The sequence below is a fragment of the Panthera pardus genome, unplaced genomic scaffold, assembly GCF_024362965.1.
Source record: "Panthera pardus isolate Hobbes unplaced genomic scaffold, ASM2436296v1 HiC_scaffold_8, whole genome shotgun sequence".
NCBI classification, from domain to species: Eukaryota; Metazoa; Chordata; class Mammalia; order Carnivora; family Felidae; genus Panthera; species Panthera pardus.
Genome location: NW_026527013.1, coordinates 7,420,684 through 7,435,282, shown reverse-complemented (window position 1 = coordinate 7,435,282; position 14,599 = coordinate 7,420,684). Strand labels below are relative to the sequence as shown.

The 14,599-nt window shown below is 42.4% G+C and overlaps 1 protein-coding gene across 2 annotated transcripts; it reads left to right on the top strand.

Moving 5' to 3' along the window:
• The first annotated feature begins 6 nt into the window (after positions 1–6).
• Positions 7–13,516, top strand: LOC109254142 (zinc finger protein 426-like). Of its 2 annotated transcripts, none has more exons than XM_053896647.1 (8): positions 7–880; positions 4,438–4,504; positions 7,333–7,430; positions 7,928–8,013; positions 8,643–8,769; positions 9,838–9,918; positions 10,449–10,531; positions 11,608–11,711. In XM_053896647.1, exons 1-8 carry the CDS (start codon positions 865–867, stop codon positions 11,695–11,697), a joined length of 648 nt encoding a protein of 215 aa, XP_053752622.1. In that variant the 5' UTR covers positions 7–864; the 3' UTR covers positions 11,698–11,711. The 2 variants fall into 2 exon arrangements, with proteins under 2 accessions (XP_053752622.1, XP_053752621.1); XM_053896646.1 differs by having other exon boundaries at positions 13–880; positions 11,676–13,516.
• Positions 13,517–14,599: the final 1,083 nt, after the last annotated feature.

Below are 14,599 nucleotides of genomic sequence, written 5' to 3'. Positions count from 1 at the left end.
AGCGGAAGTGGCGTCACGCGCTCGCCGGGGTCTCCGGCAGCTTCTTGGCGCAGGGTTGAGCCGGTTGGGCTGGTAGCGGTCGGACGTGGCCCGGCCGTGGTGGGGAAGGCGTGAAGGGAGGCAGGACGTGGGAATCCAAGGCCGGTTTTAGTCGGGGTCGCCGATGGGCCTGCTTAACGGCCGGGCCGCGCGGCTCGCATCCGCCTAGACCGCCCGACAGGCCGCTGAGGCCGGCGGTTCTGGCGCGGAGCCGCTGTGGTCCTGCTGGGAGGGCGCGTGCGCGGGGTGTTCGTGGCCACTGTGCTCGCCTGTCCTGCAGCGTGCAAGCGGCCTTTGTGACTTTTGTCCCAAAGGAAAAGAGTTTCTGCTGCTGGGAGTGGCCCAGACTCCGCCCCGTTACTCGCAGCCTCAGGGACCCGGCCGGTGAGCGTTCTGGAAAGTTGGGTCAGCGGGGCCTGTGTTTCCTTTCGGTGGGGAAGGGAAGAGGCAGTTTTATCTGAGAACGTGGCTTTGTCTGCGCTCGTCTTTTCTTCGGGACACACTGTCTTAGGCAGGTGATATGCTTTCTCGGCTGTGTGTAGTGTGCATGTTTCAGTACCTAGTTATACACACGTGCTCCACTGGTCTTTGAACTAAAGAGAAACCGTTTTCACGTCGCTTTTCCTGAGACCCTCCTGAGCCTGTCCATTCCCACCAAGTTGCGAGCCAGGGAGTCCGGGAGAAAAGAATGGAGGCGTGAATACTCCATTTTCAGAATAACTGGATTTCCCATTAACAGGGCATTTGGACTGTTTTCCATTTAGTGGAAAGACATTTTTCTTTCATAAAATCTTAAACCTGAAGGAAATGTAAGCAACTACTGCTATGAATGTGCGTTCAGGTAGGTTCACCCATTTTTGCATTTTGCGTGGTTGCTCCCTCTAGATAAATGTATTTTTCAGTGGACTGTTTGAGAGTAAATAGGAAATAAATTGTAGATGATGCTTGACCTTCAAATACTTAGTAACGCATCTCCTAAATATAAGGACATTGTGCTACTAAAACCATAATACATTGATTTCACCCAAGAAAATGAAAAATGTTATCTAATATCTGCCCTGTAAAAACTAAAGTTTTTCACATTGTTTCAAAATACGTTTTTGGATGTTTCTGGATCTAGGATGCAATCAAGGTTTATATGACAAGTTTTTATGTCTCTAAGTCTCTTTAAAGCTAGAGCAGAGGGGTGCCTGGGTGGCTCAGTGGGTTAAGCCTCAGATTCTTGATTTCAGCTCAGCTCATGAAATCCAGCCCTCTGTTGGGGTGACAGCATAGAGCCTGTTTGGGATTCTCTCTCCCTCTCTGTCCGCCCCTCCCCGGCTGGCGCGTGTGTTCTCTCTTGAAATAAATAAATAAACTTAAAAAAAAAAAAAAAAAGCTAGATCAGAGCCATTTTTTCTTCATAATACTGACTTGGAAGAGTCACATGTTCTTTGAAAACTTGTACTTAATGCTATTTGTGATTTTATTTCCATGGTGTGTTTAAATGTTTTCTTTATTTCTTGGAATTTTAGAAAGTGGTAATTGGGTTCAGTATAGAGTTAGTAGACTTTTTGTCTGAAAGGACAGAGGTAGTACATAGCAGGGGTGCAAGAGCAGCTGGCTCTGGGGTTCTAAAATCCCAGGTTCTAAAACAGACCGGGTTCTGTTACTGGCTGCTTACAAAATCAGAGAAGGGGGTATTGTTGAAACACCACAGGAATGTACGTCAGTAAGGCCAATGCCACGAAAATCAGCTACCTAAAGACTAAATTGTAATGTTACCCTGTAATAATTTGTATATTAAGCAAAACAGGAAGGACATAGGAAAAGTGAAAGGCGTGTGTGTGTGTGTGTAGTACATAGTATATATAAATAAACACATGCACATAAATAAATACAACAAGCATAGACAAAACATGTCAACCCAGTATATTTTAGGTTTAGTTTAGGTTTCTGGAATTGGCCTTGAGGCGATTGTCCATCGTTCACTTCTTCAAGGCTAATCCCCTACTTCCGGGCCTTGGGTGCGTTGGGTGTTGGCATTAGTCTTTGCAGTTCCCCCGGAAGTGTTTGTATTATTTCTGGATGAGTATGTCCAGTGGTGGGGTATTCCAGGATCCTCCTTTTAGATTTTCCTGCCATAATGGTTCTTACGCTACGGGTCAGAGATAAGGGAATTCTGCCAGGTGCCAAGAATGTCTGTATTGCAATTACACATTTAGACGCTGGGGAAAGAAAACCACAGAGTGGTAGCTTGCTGCAGCTGGGTTTAATCTGAGTTCATTGGAGTTAAGACTTTTTAAAAAGTTATCGACCACCAGCCTCCACTTTGACTTGGTGGTGTGCCACAGTGATATATTGGATCCTTAGTACTTAGTGTCCTCTTAGAGATGGTGTGGAATAGTATTTTCTTTTCCCCTGTGTATAGTCATTCTCATGAATGCTTATATGAAGGATCTGTATGAAGATTTATAGTATGGATTGTGGTGATGGTGCAAAATCCTTTGCTGAAGGGGTTCTAAGTTTAATTTGTCTATGTCTGGAAGTTGGGTAGTGGGCTGTGATTTTCCACTGGGGTGAGTCAAGTCAGAGTTTTGGTTATTAGAGACTTATTCTTACAGACATCAAGTAAAATTCTAGTACACAGGTTGGCATACTGTGGACCCTGGGTCAAATCTGGCCCTCCAGCTATTTTTGTACATAGAGCTTTATACAAACTTAAATGTATTCATTGGTTCTTTGAAACCACAATGACAGAGTTAAATATAGCACAGGGACTATTTGGCCTGCTTTGCCTAAAAGGTACTGTATGGATCTTTAGAGGAAGTTTGTTGACCTCTGCTATAATAGGCTGCATGTCTGTTTCGTTGCAAGGGACTAATTAGTTTATGATTAGTTAGCCACCACTAAAGATCTCTGCAGGACAAAGCATTCTGATTTCCTGTTTCGTTCTCACTGGTCTTGACAGTTCATGTGCCCACTTTGATTTGGTAATTAAGTGTTGCCTACTTGACTTCTGCTACTCTGGGTCCTCCTCATTCCTACTGAAATCAGGGAGTCCATCTCAGTGATGGTATATCACCTACAATCATACCTGACCTATAGAGGAGAATAACCACTTAGGCTTCAAGGGTGAAGGTGCTCCACTTACCCGTTTCTCAATAAAGTTGTGGAAAGAGTGTTCTGTTCCCTCAAGATGGGATGGGGAATGGGGGCTGTGTATCACACATGATAAATCCGTTGCAACATTCCTATCTCCCTAGGATTTGCTCCTTCACATTTTGTTGTGGAGTTCTGCTGGTATGTGAACTCTTTCTGCTGGTATGTGGGTCACCAATGAGTCTGTGGTGCCATCTAAGCTGTTAGAGCTTTCCCCAGATCCATGAGCTAGAATGTATTAAACCCAGGCTGTCTAAAAAGCGCACCCATGTCAATGAATTTGGCCCAGTTTATTTGTTGTATTTCAGCCTTCTAGGTTTGGCATGCTTACAGCTGTTTCTCCCGTAGGGTACCCAGATTTCTTCTCCATATTACTGGAGTTGGAACTATTTTGTTGTGCAAGCTATTTTATCTTGCACTGTGTTGTATTCCTGTTACTGTGGATAGTGAACCGAACTACTTATGTCACCAGGGGCATAGCACGTAGTTTGGGTGGGTCTTGAGGAGGAGCATTTGCTTCCAAGACTTCTACCCCAAGTGAGATTTTTCCTCAGTATTTTTAAGCAGAGGAGGGCTCATTTCAGAAACGAAAGGGCAGGATAATTCCCTAATATGGGAGAGTCAGTGTCTTATGGATTCAAGATTGTGAGCTTCCTGTTGGTCCGACTAGATGTCCCCATTCCAGTTTTCAAGTACTCGTTCCTCTCTCATCAGTGCCCTAATTTTCACACGAACAACTAGTTGAGACAGCCATTCTAATTGTGGTGTTATTTTTACCTGTGCAATTAAATTTCCTGTTTGATTTTCAACAGTGTGAGTCCCGTGGCCACAAGAAAGGTGCTTTTTAAGAGCTGTCTTGAAGCTTTCTGGTTCTCAGACCTTGAATTGAGCTTGTCGTAGTAAATCTGAGCATGTCATTTCGTGTGCAAGTCCAGCCATAAGAATCCTTGTACTCATCACTAGTGAGGTAGCAGCCAAACATAGCATTTACTTGGACTCCCAAGCAAGTGCTTTTGTTTGCCTATCTTCACAATGAGCTACAGGTGATAGCTTGATTTTCATAACGCAGCTGAATGTCTTTCCCATTGTCAGGGAGCTTAGCTCCTGGCTCCAGAACAAAGACTTGATGAAATCACACACTTGATGAATCTCCACATCTCATCTCTACCAGTGTACCTCCTGCAGTCACTGTCCGTCTCAATTTTGTATAAGTCTGGGTGTATGATCAGGAGACAAAAATCTCTCCTTGATTTCTAGATCTACATGGGAAGAGTTTACAAAGATGTAAAGAGCACTCTATCCTAGAACTGAACAGAATAATAAGGTAAGATTTGTAGGGGTGCCTTCTCCCCAAGACTGGGTCACATCTTATTTGTGAAGGTATCATTGCAGTCCATTGCTTGTGAATAAGTTGGCTGGGTTTCCTGGGGCAGAGGTGGTCAACAGGCATTGGGCAAGCATTTGGAATGCAGACAAGCCAGGTATCCACAGGAAATAAGTGTTCAATTTGCAGACATTCCTGGCTGGTGGGTAAGTGCTCAGAAGACTGAGATCCCCATACACTTGTATTTCTAGAATAATTAACTGCATTTCCCAACACTTGGGATATATACTTTGTTAGAGACTGTTCTTTAAGTGTAATCTAGATGGAGACACATTAAGTGATGTAAAGTAGCTTAGTGGTCTTGGTCAACAATCACTGGGTGCCCTCAATGAGCCAGGCCCCGTGACATGTACTGGAAAATAATGTTCTTCAAGCAGATGTAATGCTACCCTTAATATGCAAAGAGCTCTCCAAAAGAAAGGGGATCCTCCTGTCAGACAGCTTTTTGGGGAGATGAATATATTCTGTATTTTCCTTGTACTGCTCATTACACGAGTAAACATAAGTGTCAGAGCTCATCCTCAGAATACTTAAGATCGACGCATTTCATTGCATAGCACTTATATCTCAGTTAAAAAGAAAAACCAAAAGGAAAAATGTACAGGTGTGGCATGAAAGTAAACACATTTGGGTCTGTTCAGCCCAAAGGACTTCAGTTTGAGACCCCTGGCAGCAAGTGCAATCTGTACGAAGCATTTGAGATGCAGTATTTGTGGCAGCATGTAATTTCAGGGTTCTGGTCTTTTCATGGATAGAATGAAGTATCTGGGGTTGTGAGGGTTATTTTGGTTTATGGTAATGAAACTGGAACTTCCAGTGTTTGTCATCACTTGGATAGCATTCTGTAGATCAGCATTTGGGCTGCTGTTCTGTGTTTAATTTATTAAGAAATTGTTAAGTTTTAACGTAGGAGTTATCCTTTGAACTGTATCAGATTAAAAGATAAAGTGAGTAGGAAGCCTTGTTAAGAAAGGAATAAAGGGGCGCCTGTGTGGCTCAGTCAGTTAAGCGTCCGACTTCGGCTCAGGTCGTGATCTCACAGTCTGTGAGTTCGAGCCCCGCGTCGGGCTCTGTGCTGACAGCTCGAAGCCTGGAGTCTGCTTCGGATTCTGTGTCTCCCTCTCTCTCTGCCCCTCCGCTGCTCATGCTCTGTCTCTGTCTCAAAAATAAGTAAAAACATTTTTAAAAAGTTAAAAAAAAAAAAGGAATAAAAATGACATAAAAACTTGGTGAAAAACAGAAGTGATAATAGGAAAAGGAGGTTCTCCAGGAAGACTTCTAAATAGACCAGTGTGAAGCTGTCTGATTTGGCATTGCTCCTTTGCCGGGGTGAGAGGAAGTCCATAAACCTTAATGAACTGAGCCTCAATTAGGACCCACTGAGGCTGTTGAATACTTGTAATGTCTTCTGAGTTTTATAAAACCTTTCCACCATTATTTTTCTTATCTTTTTGGGTTATTTAGAATAGCTTATGGTTACTTGCCTTGTTTGTCCTTACCTTGCCCAAAAGAAATCCAAAATATTCGTGTATACATTTGTGTTTGTATATAGGATACTCAATTTTCTCACCTGTTTGAATTTTTGCAACCATGATTGGATGAATCCATTTACAATTGAGTATCTTGTCTCTTTGGAATGTTGGGCCATTAAGCCCTGGGACATTTGCTGTATATGTCACTGTTTTCTACTTAGTGCCTAGCACAAGACCACAATTTCTTAATTATTTGTGGAAAGAATGAAGGAATAAGCCCATTATGATAATTTAAAAGGAGGTTCAGGGTTCCAAGCCACTCTAAGCTCCATCAAATGAAGCCCGAGGGTGTTAACCAAATAGAACACTTCATTTTTATCCTCTGTGTACTATCCAGCAGTATTCTAGGCCAGTGCTGTCCAATGGAAATACAAATGTGTAGGTCATGTATATGAACAAAGCTTTCCTATACCTGTAATAAAAAAAAAAAAAAAAAAGGAGATACACTTTATCCCATCTATTCAAAATATTTCGGCATGTAACCCATATAAAAATTGATTTTAAATTATTTTCGTCCTACCAAGTAGTCAGAATTCATTGGACATAAAATTTTTGTGACATATACTTGATATGTGTTTGAATCGTGTAATAAATACAGTTGAGAAAGTAGATGTAAGTTTACCCAACCATATTTAAGTTCTCTAATAAGTGAATCTGCAAATGAGTTTTACATTTAAAGTATAAAAATAAATAAAACTTAAAATCCTGTTTTACTAACTGCCTATCAAGTACTCAATAGCATATGTAGCTGTTGGCTACCAAAATGGACAATGCAAGTCTAAAATGATGTCTGATTATTATTTGGGAATAAGAACCTCAGGAGATCAAACATTAGAGACAAGCCTATCTACATTAAATTCTGGATCTCTTTTTTACTAATTGGAAGGTGTTGGACAAATGATTAATGTTCTGTATCTCTAACTTTATCAGCTATTAAGTAGGGCTAATGATACCTATTGTAGAGAATTGTTATGATAATTAAGTGAGCTGATATACATAGAGCTCCTAGTGAGAAAATGTGTCACATATCCTCAGGAAATTGTAATCGATGTTACTGACTTTCATTCCATAGATTATACCATTTTTAGTGAATCTCACATATATCATCTGCAGAGAGAGAGCTAATGTATGGTGTTTGATTGATGGATTAGTAATGCTTGCTGATTAATGATTGATGTGGAAAGGACTCCAGTTAACCCTGTGTCAAGAGTAATGAAAATTGCCATATTTACTTAGATTCTTAAGTTGCACTGAAGTAATCTTGGCATCAGATTTCGCATCAGGCAGATTTCACCATCAGTGTCCCAGGATGGCAGCCATTGATTTGACCCATGGTAAGTCATTGTTGATTCTCATTTTCAGAGGATTCTTAAATGTAACCCGTATACAATATAGGGTCCAGGGATCTGGGCCTAAGCAGTTAGGCTGCTGGTTCATTAGAACTAAAATTTGCCAGAGAATGCTGTTCTCTAAGTCAGCTTCCTGGTGTGTGTGCTTTGGGAGTTGGTGCTGCATAATCCCATTGATGAGTTCTATTATCTTGGGCAAATAAAGAATCAGATTTCCCAGGGATTGGGTTTCCATACCTGTAAAATAAGACTGTGGCCCCTTTCTACATGGGCAGTGTGTCTGGCACATTCTTTTTGTGGCTTCAGGTGTGGCTGGGCTACTCTGGTATTTTATGGTAATAGTGTGTATTTGCATGAGATTTCTTGAATGTGTAGGGATATACGGGAATCTCAGAATAGGATGGAATGACTTTCAGGTGGGTGATTCTGGGAGATATGCTTGTGTTGCATTCTAAGAATCTAAGTGTTATTTTTTCCCTGAGATCTTTCTAGAGATCATTTTCCCCTTCATGAGGAAAACACAGAGGCGGAAAGGATGGTGGCTGTCTGGCTGAAAAATTATCATCAGGTAAGAAATAATCACATCAATCAACAGAATGCCATATTTACATCTACCAGGTGGACACATTCCTTCTAGGCACATCTATGTCCTGAGCTTCCTAAAGCAAATAAAGCCCCATGCAAGGACTGAGTCCTGAATTGAAGCTTCCCTGGAAGTGGAAATTCATTGAAAAGGGATTACAGTGAAAAATAGTCTCAGTATTTCAGTACTCAATCCTGAAGCTCAAGGATTTCAAGTGCAGGCTTCCGCCTTGCTGTGTGCTCTAACATGGTAAGATTTAAGTGTCCTTTTCTTAAAGAATTCAGTCATTTTATGCTGTTTATCGAGAATCTGTAGCATGCTCAGAAGTCTATTGCAATAGAGGGAAATAAAAAGAGAGCTCCTACTCTGGTTATGCTGAGATAAACTCATGTTTAAAATGTGACATTAAAACCATATGAGTGGAGAGGAGCAGTGAGTGAGTCTAGATCGAGAGAAGAGTACCTAGGACCACAGAACCATGAGATGATAATGAGAAATCTCATAACCCTGCATCGGTATTGAGTCTCCCATCCTGAAAAAACGTGTTCCTTTGGGGTTTTTTGGTGAACGTTGGTGGGGATGTTTCTTAGGCCAACCCTGGTGTGATGGTTTAGATTGCAGTGACCTTTGACGACGTGGCATTGGACTTCACCCAGGAGGAGTGGATATTACTAGACCTGTCTCAGAGAAACCTATACAGAAACGTGATGCTAGAGAACTACCAGAACCTGGTCACAGTAGGTAAGTAAGGCTGCCACCATTCCTGATATGGATCATGTACTTAATGTGTTTCCAGGCTTGGTGATGCCTAATCTGAAACAGAATTGGAAATAGGAGATGCATAGTCCCTGCACTAATGGGCTGTAATCTGCAGTGGGTATTCTGGAAATGTGGCCGTAGGGCCCACAGTAACACCATCGCTCTGCTAAGAATTTGTATTCTCAGACTCCATTTTTGACATTCTGAATTATAAAGCTGGGGTTGTTGCCCCATCTTCTGTGTTCAGTAAGCTATCCTGACGATTGTGGTGCGCTCCAACGTTTGAGACCACTGCTCTAGTGATTTCCCCATCAGAAAAGGAAGATCTCCTTTCCTTATCTCCTTTATTTCCTTTGGTTTTTTTTTTTTTTATGTTTATTTATTTATTTTGAGAGAGAGAGTAGGGGGAGGGAAGAGAGAAAGGTAGGGAAAGAGTTAGGGGGGTGGGGGGGCAGGGAGAGAATCCTAGGCTTTGACAGTGCAGACCCTGATGCAGGGCTCGAACTCACAAAGCACGAGACTGTGATTTGACCTGAGGCAAAGTCGGATGCTTAATCGACTGAGCCACCCCAGGTGCCCCTTCTTTATTTCCTATTTGAATAAATGTCTTATGCTTTTTAAATATATATGTATGTTTGTTTTGGCTTTCAGGGGTCAGAGATAATGATTTTTTGTCACAGAAAGGGAGCATTTGCCTTTTTGGTCCTTTGGAATAATTTCACTGCTTTCATTAGAAATAAGAGTTTTACGGGCATCCGGGTGACTCAGTTGGTTAAATGTCCAACTCTTGATTTTGGCTCAGGTTGTGAACTCATGGTTCATGAGTTCAAGCCCCACGTCCAGCTCTGCGCTGATGGTGCAGAACCTGCTTGGGATTCATCCTCTCTCTCCCTCTCCCTCTGCGCCCCTCCCCTGCTTGTGCTCTCTCTGTCTCTCAAAGTAAATAAAAAACCATTAAAAAAAAAAAAGAAATATAATTTTGGATTCATCAGAAGCTTTGTGATCTCTTGCGTGAGTCTCTCCTATTAACGTACCTTTTCCTGTGGACAGAATATCAACTGTCGAAACCTAAGCTGATCGCTTGGTTGGAACAACAAGAGCTAAGGGCAGTGGAGCAGGGTATTTTGCAAGGTGAGTGTGGTGACAGACATCACTGGTGAATGAGAAGCATGTCACTGGTCAATCTGAGGTATGACATCTTTGCAACTTTAATGTGTAACATTTTTAAGATACATTTTGTCTCAGAGGGCTGAAGCCATTTGTCTTTGATGTTTTGGGATACCTTCAACTTCCGTCAGTCTTCTATTGAAAATTTCTGTGATGTCACAAATGACCTGGTTCTTCTACAGGTTTATCTTTGGCGTGTCCTTGTTGTCCACATGTTTTTCATGTGTCTACTTGATAATATTATGTTACCTGGATAATATTTTGATAGTTTCACATCATATTTGGTTTTCAGAAAGTTATTTTTTAGTAAGCCACTAAAGTGTGTTCCCACACACTTTTCGTTGTATTTTTCCCATGAACAAACTGATGCAATCTTTTTTCTTTCTTATTTCACTAATTTTAATATGAAAATAAAACTGAGTCTTCTCTTAAGATTGTTTAGCCTATGGTTTATTTCTACAGATGTTTGAATCTGTGTCTTTGTTTTGCTTCAGAATGGGAGACAGGACTTCAGACTAAAGGGTCAGAATCTCACCAGGATTTTTTTGGAGGAAAAACAGCCAGTGAAATACAAAAAGTAAGACTGATTTGAGATATTTCTTTTTTTTTTTTTTTTTTTTTTTAAGTTTATTTATTTTAAGGGAGAGAAAGCGAGCGAGCGGGGGAGGGACAGAGAGAAGGGGAGAGAAAGGGAATCCCAGGCAGGCTCCACACTGTCAGCCTGACTCAGGGCTTGAACCCACAAACCATGAGATCATGACCTGAGCTGAAATCTGATGCTTAACTGACTGAGCCACCCTGACACCCCTTTTTATGATATTTCTTCAATTCCACATTCAAAAAAGATTGGTAGTTCTGTTATAAAAACTCAGTGCAATTTGGAGATATTTGAGACAAATGGCATTGACCAAAGACAAAGCAGTCAGAGATACTCTCAATATGATGATTTAGGGTTTATAATCTAAATCTGTTTTGAAAATTGTTGCTTCCTCGATACCACCCACAAGTACACGTTCCCCAAGAGTCATTGAGTCTTTAAACATCTCCATGAAATTTTACTAGAAGGGTGCCTGGGTGGCTCGGTCGGTTATTAAGCGTCCAGCTTCAGCTCAGCTCATGATCTCATGGTTCATGGGTTTGAGCCCTGCGTTGGGCTCTGTGCTGACAGCTCAGAGCGTGGAGGCTGCTTCAGATTCTGTGTCTCCCTCTCTCTGTGCCCCTCCCCTGATTGCACTCTGTCTCTCAAAAATAATAAACATTAAAAAAAAAGTTAGGGGCGCCTGGGTGGCTCAGTCAGTTGAGCGTCCAACTTCAGCTCAGGTCATGATCTTCCGGTTCGTGGGTTCGAGCCCCAAGTTGGGCTCTGTGCTGACAGCTCAGAGCTTGGAGCTTGCTTCAGATTCTGTGTCTCCCTCTCTCTGTGCCCCTCCCCTGCTCACACTCGCGTGCGCGCTCTCAAAAAAAAAAATAAACAAAAATAAATAAATAAATAAATAAATAAATAAATAAATAAATTTTTACTGGAATGGTCACGAGAGTAGAATAGATGGCATCAGTTTTTGGCAGAGGAATTCCCTGGTTTAACCTGAAAGAAATCAACAGGAACTGTATTTATGTAATAAAAGTGGTTAAGAGTCCTTATCATGTTTTTAGCATTATAAGGTTGAAACTTATCATCAGTCTGAAAACGCTGTCATCATCTTTCATCCCTTCATCAACAGGAGAGGACCCACCATGGAGTAGAACTCTCTGACTGTGAGCAAAGTGGGAAAGACTTGAGGAAGCACTTCAACCTTAAGACACACGTGAGAACTCAAAATAGAGAGAACGCTTTTGAGTGTAACCCGTATCACAATGGCTTCCTTACTCCGCAAAAGAAAAACTCTACTAGAGAGAAGCTTTCTGAGTTGAATCGGTGTGGTAAAATCTTGCGCCTGACTCCACCTATCATGTATGAGAGAACCAGCCTGGCAGGGAAGTCTTTGGAATGCAGCGACTGTGGGAAAACATTCATTAATCATTCCCATTTTCAGGCGCACATGAGGATTCACACTGGAGGAGATTTTGATGAATGGAAGCCGTTTATAAGAGCTTCAGTCTTCTCAGCAGGCCATACTGAGCATGTGCAGACACACGCTCAAGAACCCCATGAATGTAAACAATGTGGGAAATCTTATGCAGATTCCAAGTGCCTCAATAATCATGTCATTCGACTTCACACTGGAATAAAACCCTTTGAATGTAGTGAATGTAGGAAAGCCTTCGCTACATCCTCCCGTCTTTATGTGCATTTGAGACTTCACACCGGAGAGAAACCCTATCGATGTAAAGAATGTGGGAAACACTTCCAGTGGCCCTCGCTCCTTCGTAAACACGTTCGAACTCACAGTGGTGAGAAGCCCTATAAATGTAAGGAATGTGGAAAAGCTGTCAGTCGTTCGTCAGTTCTTAATGAACATTTGAGAATTCACACTGGAGAGAAGCCGTATAAATGTAAGGAATGTGGGAAACGTTTTGCTTGGCTCTCGGTCCTTCGTAAACATGTTCAAACTCACAGTGGTGAGAAGCCCTATAAATGTAAGGAATGCGGGAAAGCCCTCAGTAGTTCCTCAATTCTTAACGAACATTTGAGAATTCACACTGGAGAGAAGCCGTATAAATGTCAGCAATGTGGGAAAGCCTTCACTAATTCCTCACGACTTAGTGTACATTTGAGAACTCACACTGGAGAGAAACCCTATCAATGTAAGGAATGTGGGAAAGCTTTCGTGTGGCCCTCGGTCCTTAAAAAACATTTACGAACTCACGGTGGAGAGAAGCCCTATGAATGTGGTGAATGTGAGAAAGCCCTTGGTAGTTCCTCGTATCTTCATGAACACTTGAGACCTCACACTGGAGACAGACCCTTTCAATGTGGTGAATGTGGGGAAGCCTTTAGGACTTTCTCCTATTTTCATAGCCATTTGAGAAATCACTCTAGAGAGTAACCCTGTGAATGTAAGCACTGTGGGCAAGCTTTCACTGCTGCTTTCGTCTGGATTCAACACTTAAGAATCCACACTGGAGAGAAGCCCTGTTGATGTAAGGAATGTGGGAAGGACCTCACTTGGTCCTCCAGCCTTCACAAGCGTATACAGACTCACAGTAGAGGGAAGCCCTGTGAGTGTACGGGATGTGAGAAAGCCTACACCACTTGCACAACTGCAAATACACATTTGAAGTCCCACTGGAGAGAAGCCTTTTGAGTGTACACACAGAGGGGAGGCGTTCACTGTTTGCTCAAGCCAAACTCCATGCGTAAAAACTGATACCGCAGAGCAACGCCTTAGACATAAAGGAGTGCGAGAAAGCCTTCACGTCATGGTCACAACATAACACCTAAAAAATGTACCATAGATTATGTACAGAATAATTGTGACCAAATTTGTTACCCAGTTGATTTCAAAAACATGACCACCACACGGGGGGGAAAACTGTATGAATATGAGGAATGTGGAAAAGTCTCCAGGTGTCCCACTGAATACATGAAAAAACTCACTAATTAGATGCCCCGTGAAGTTAAGCAGTGTGGGAAGGCAACCAGTCTCCTACAGAGCACGCTGGAGGAACACAGTGAAGTGGTTAAATGTAACAGACGTGGAACTCAGCTTATAGGATGGGTTTATATATCTGTTCTGAACATGTGCCACTCTGCCCTGACCATTTTGGGGAAGGGTCTGGCTTCCTGCCCCTGAGAGTTTTGCTAGTCTAGTTTCTACACCTTGGTTGCAGCCTGGTCCCAAGTGAGACTACCACCGTTAGACTTAATGCTGTTCAAGCCACCCGGGTTGTCTGGTCGCGTGGACCTTTGTCTAATACCGTGAAGACGATGAACATTTGAAGTAGTTAGTTCACTGCTCAGAGAGTCCACTGATGGTGCCTCATGGAGGTGAAGGTGTGGGGGTGGTATATGTCTCTAAATTTCCTGAAAATGCTCTTGGTTCTGTCTCACACCTGATCTTTCTGGTTCAGAAAAGACTTTAGAAATGGTGAGGGTTATACACCCAGATTTCATAGCTCTGCAAAGAGAGCTACACACCCAGTACTGGGTTAGAAAATACTTTCAATCTCAGTGTGTGGAGAGGTGGGGAACAGAGCTCCTAGATCACCACAACCCGGAAGAAGCCAATTATGTTGTTTGCCTGTGTTTAGAAATAGCTGCAGCTGGCACGTGACTTGCTGGCTAGTTTCTCATCCTTTCATCTGTGGGAGATAGAGAACCTTGTGAATATGGCAAGTCCTGATAATCTGAAGTAGTTGCTGCCACCACTGGCAGTTCTTCAAATTGGCCTTTGGATAGAGACGCAGAATCCACCAGAACCTTGTTTCCGTACTGAGTTGACACATTCACACACTCGTGACCCTTGAGCAGCCTTTAGTTTTGTTGTGGGTGGCCTTGGAGGCCACAGCAGCTTCATGTCATTTTCGTTTGGGTTTAAACCAGTGGAGTACACGCCGAGTCAAATGTAGTGATGATCCTGATCAGAAGTGACCTGGGCACATTTGTCTTAGGTTTATGTTTGGAGGAGGTTGGGATATGAAGTGATTCTCTCGGGTGTAGGTGGGGGTGTAGGCTTCACTGCTTCGTGTGGGTTGCAGTATAGAA

Coding starts and splice junctions, on each gene's coding strand:
- LOC109254142 (XM_053896646.1), top strand. Junction 7,431..7,927: donor AGCCATTGATTTGACCCATG/GTAAGTCATTGT, acceptor TTTTTCCCTGAG/ATCTTTCTAGAGATCATTTT. Junction 9,919..10,448: donor GGAGCAGGGTATTTTGCAAG/GTGAGTGTGGTG, acceptor GTTTTGCTTCAG/AATGGGAGACAGGACTTCAG.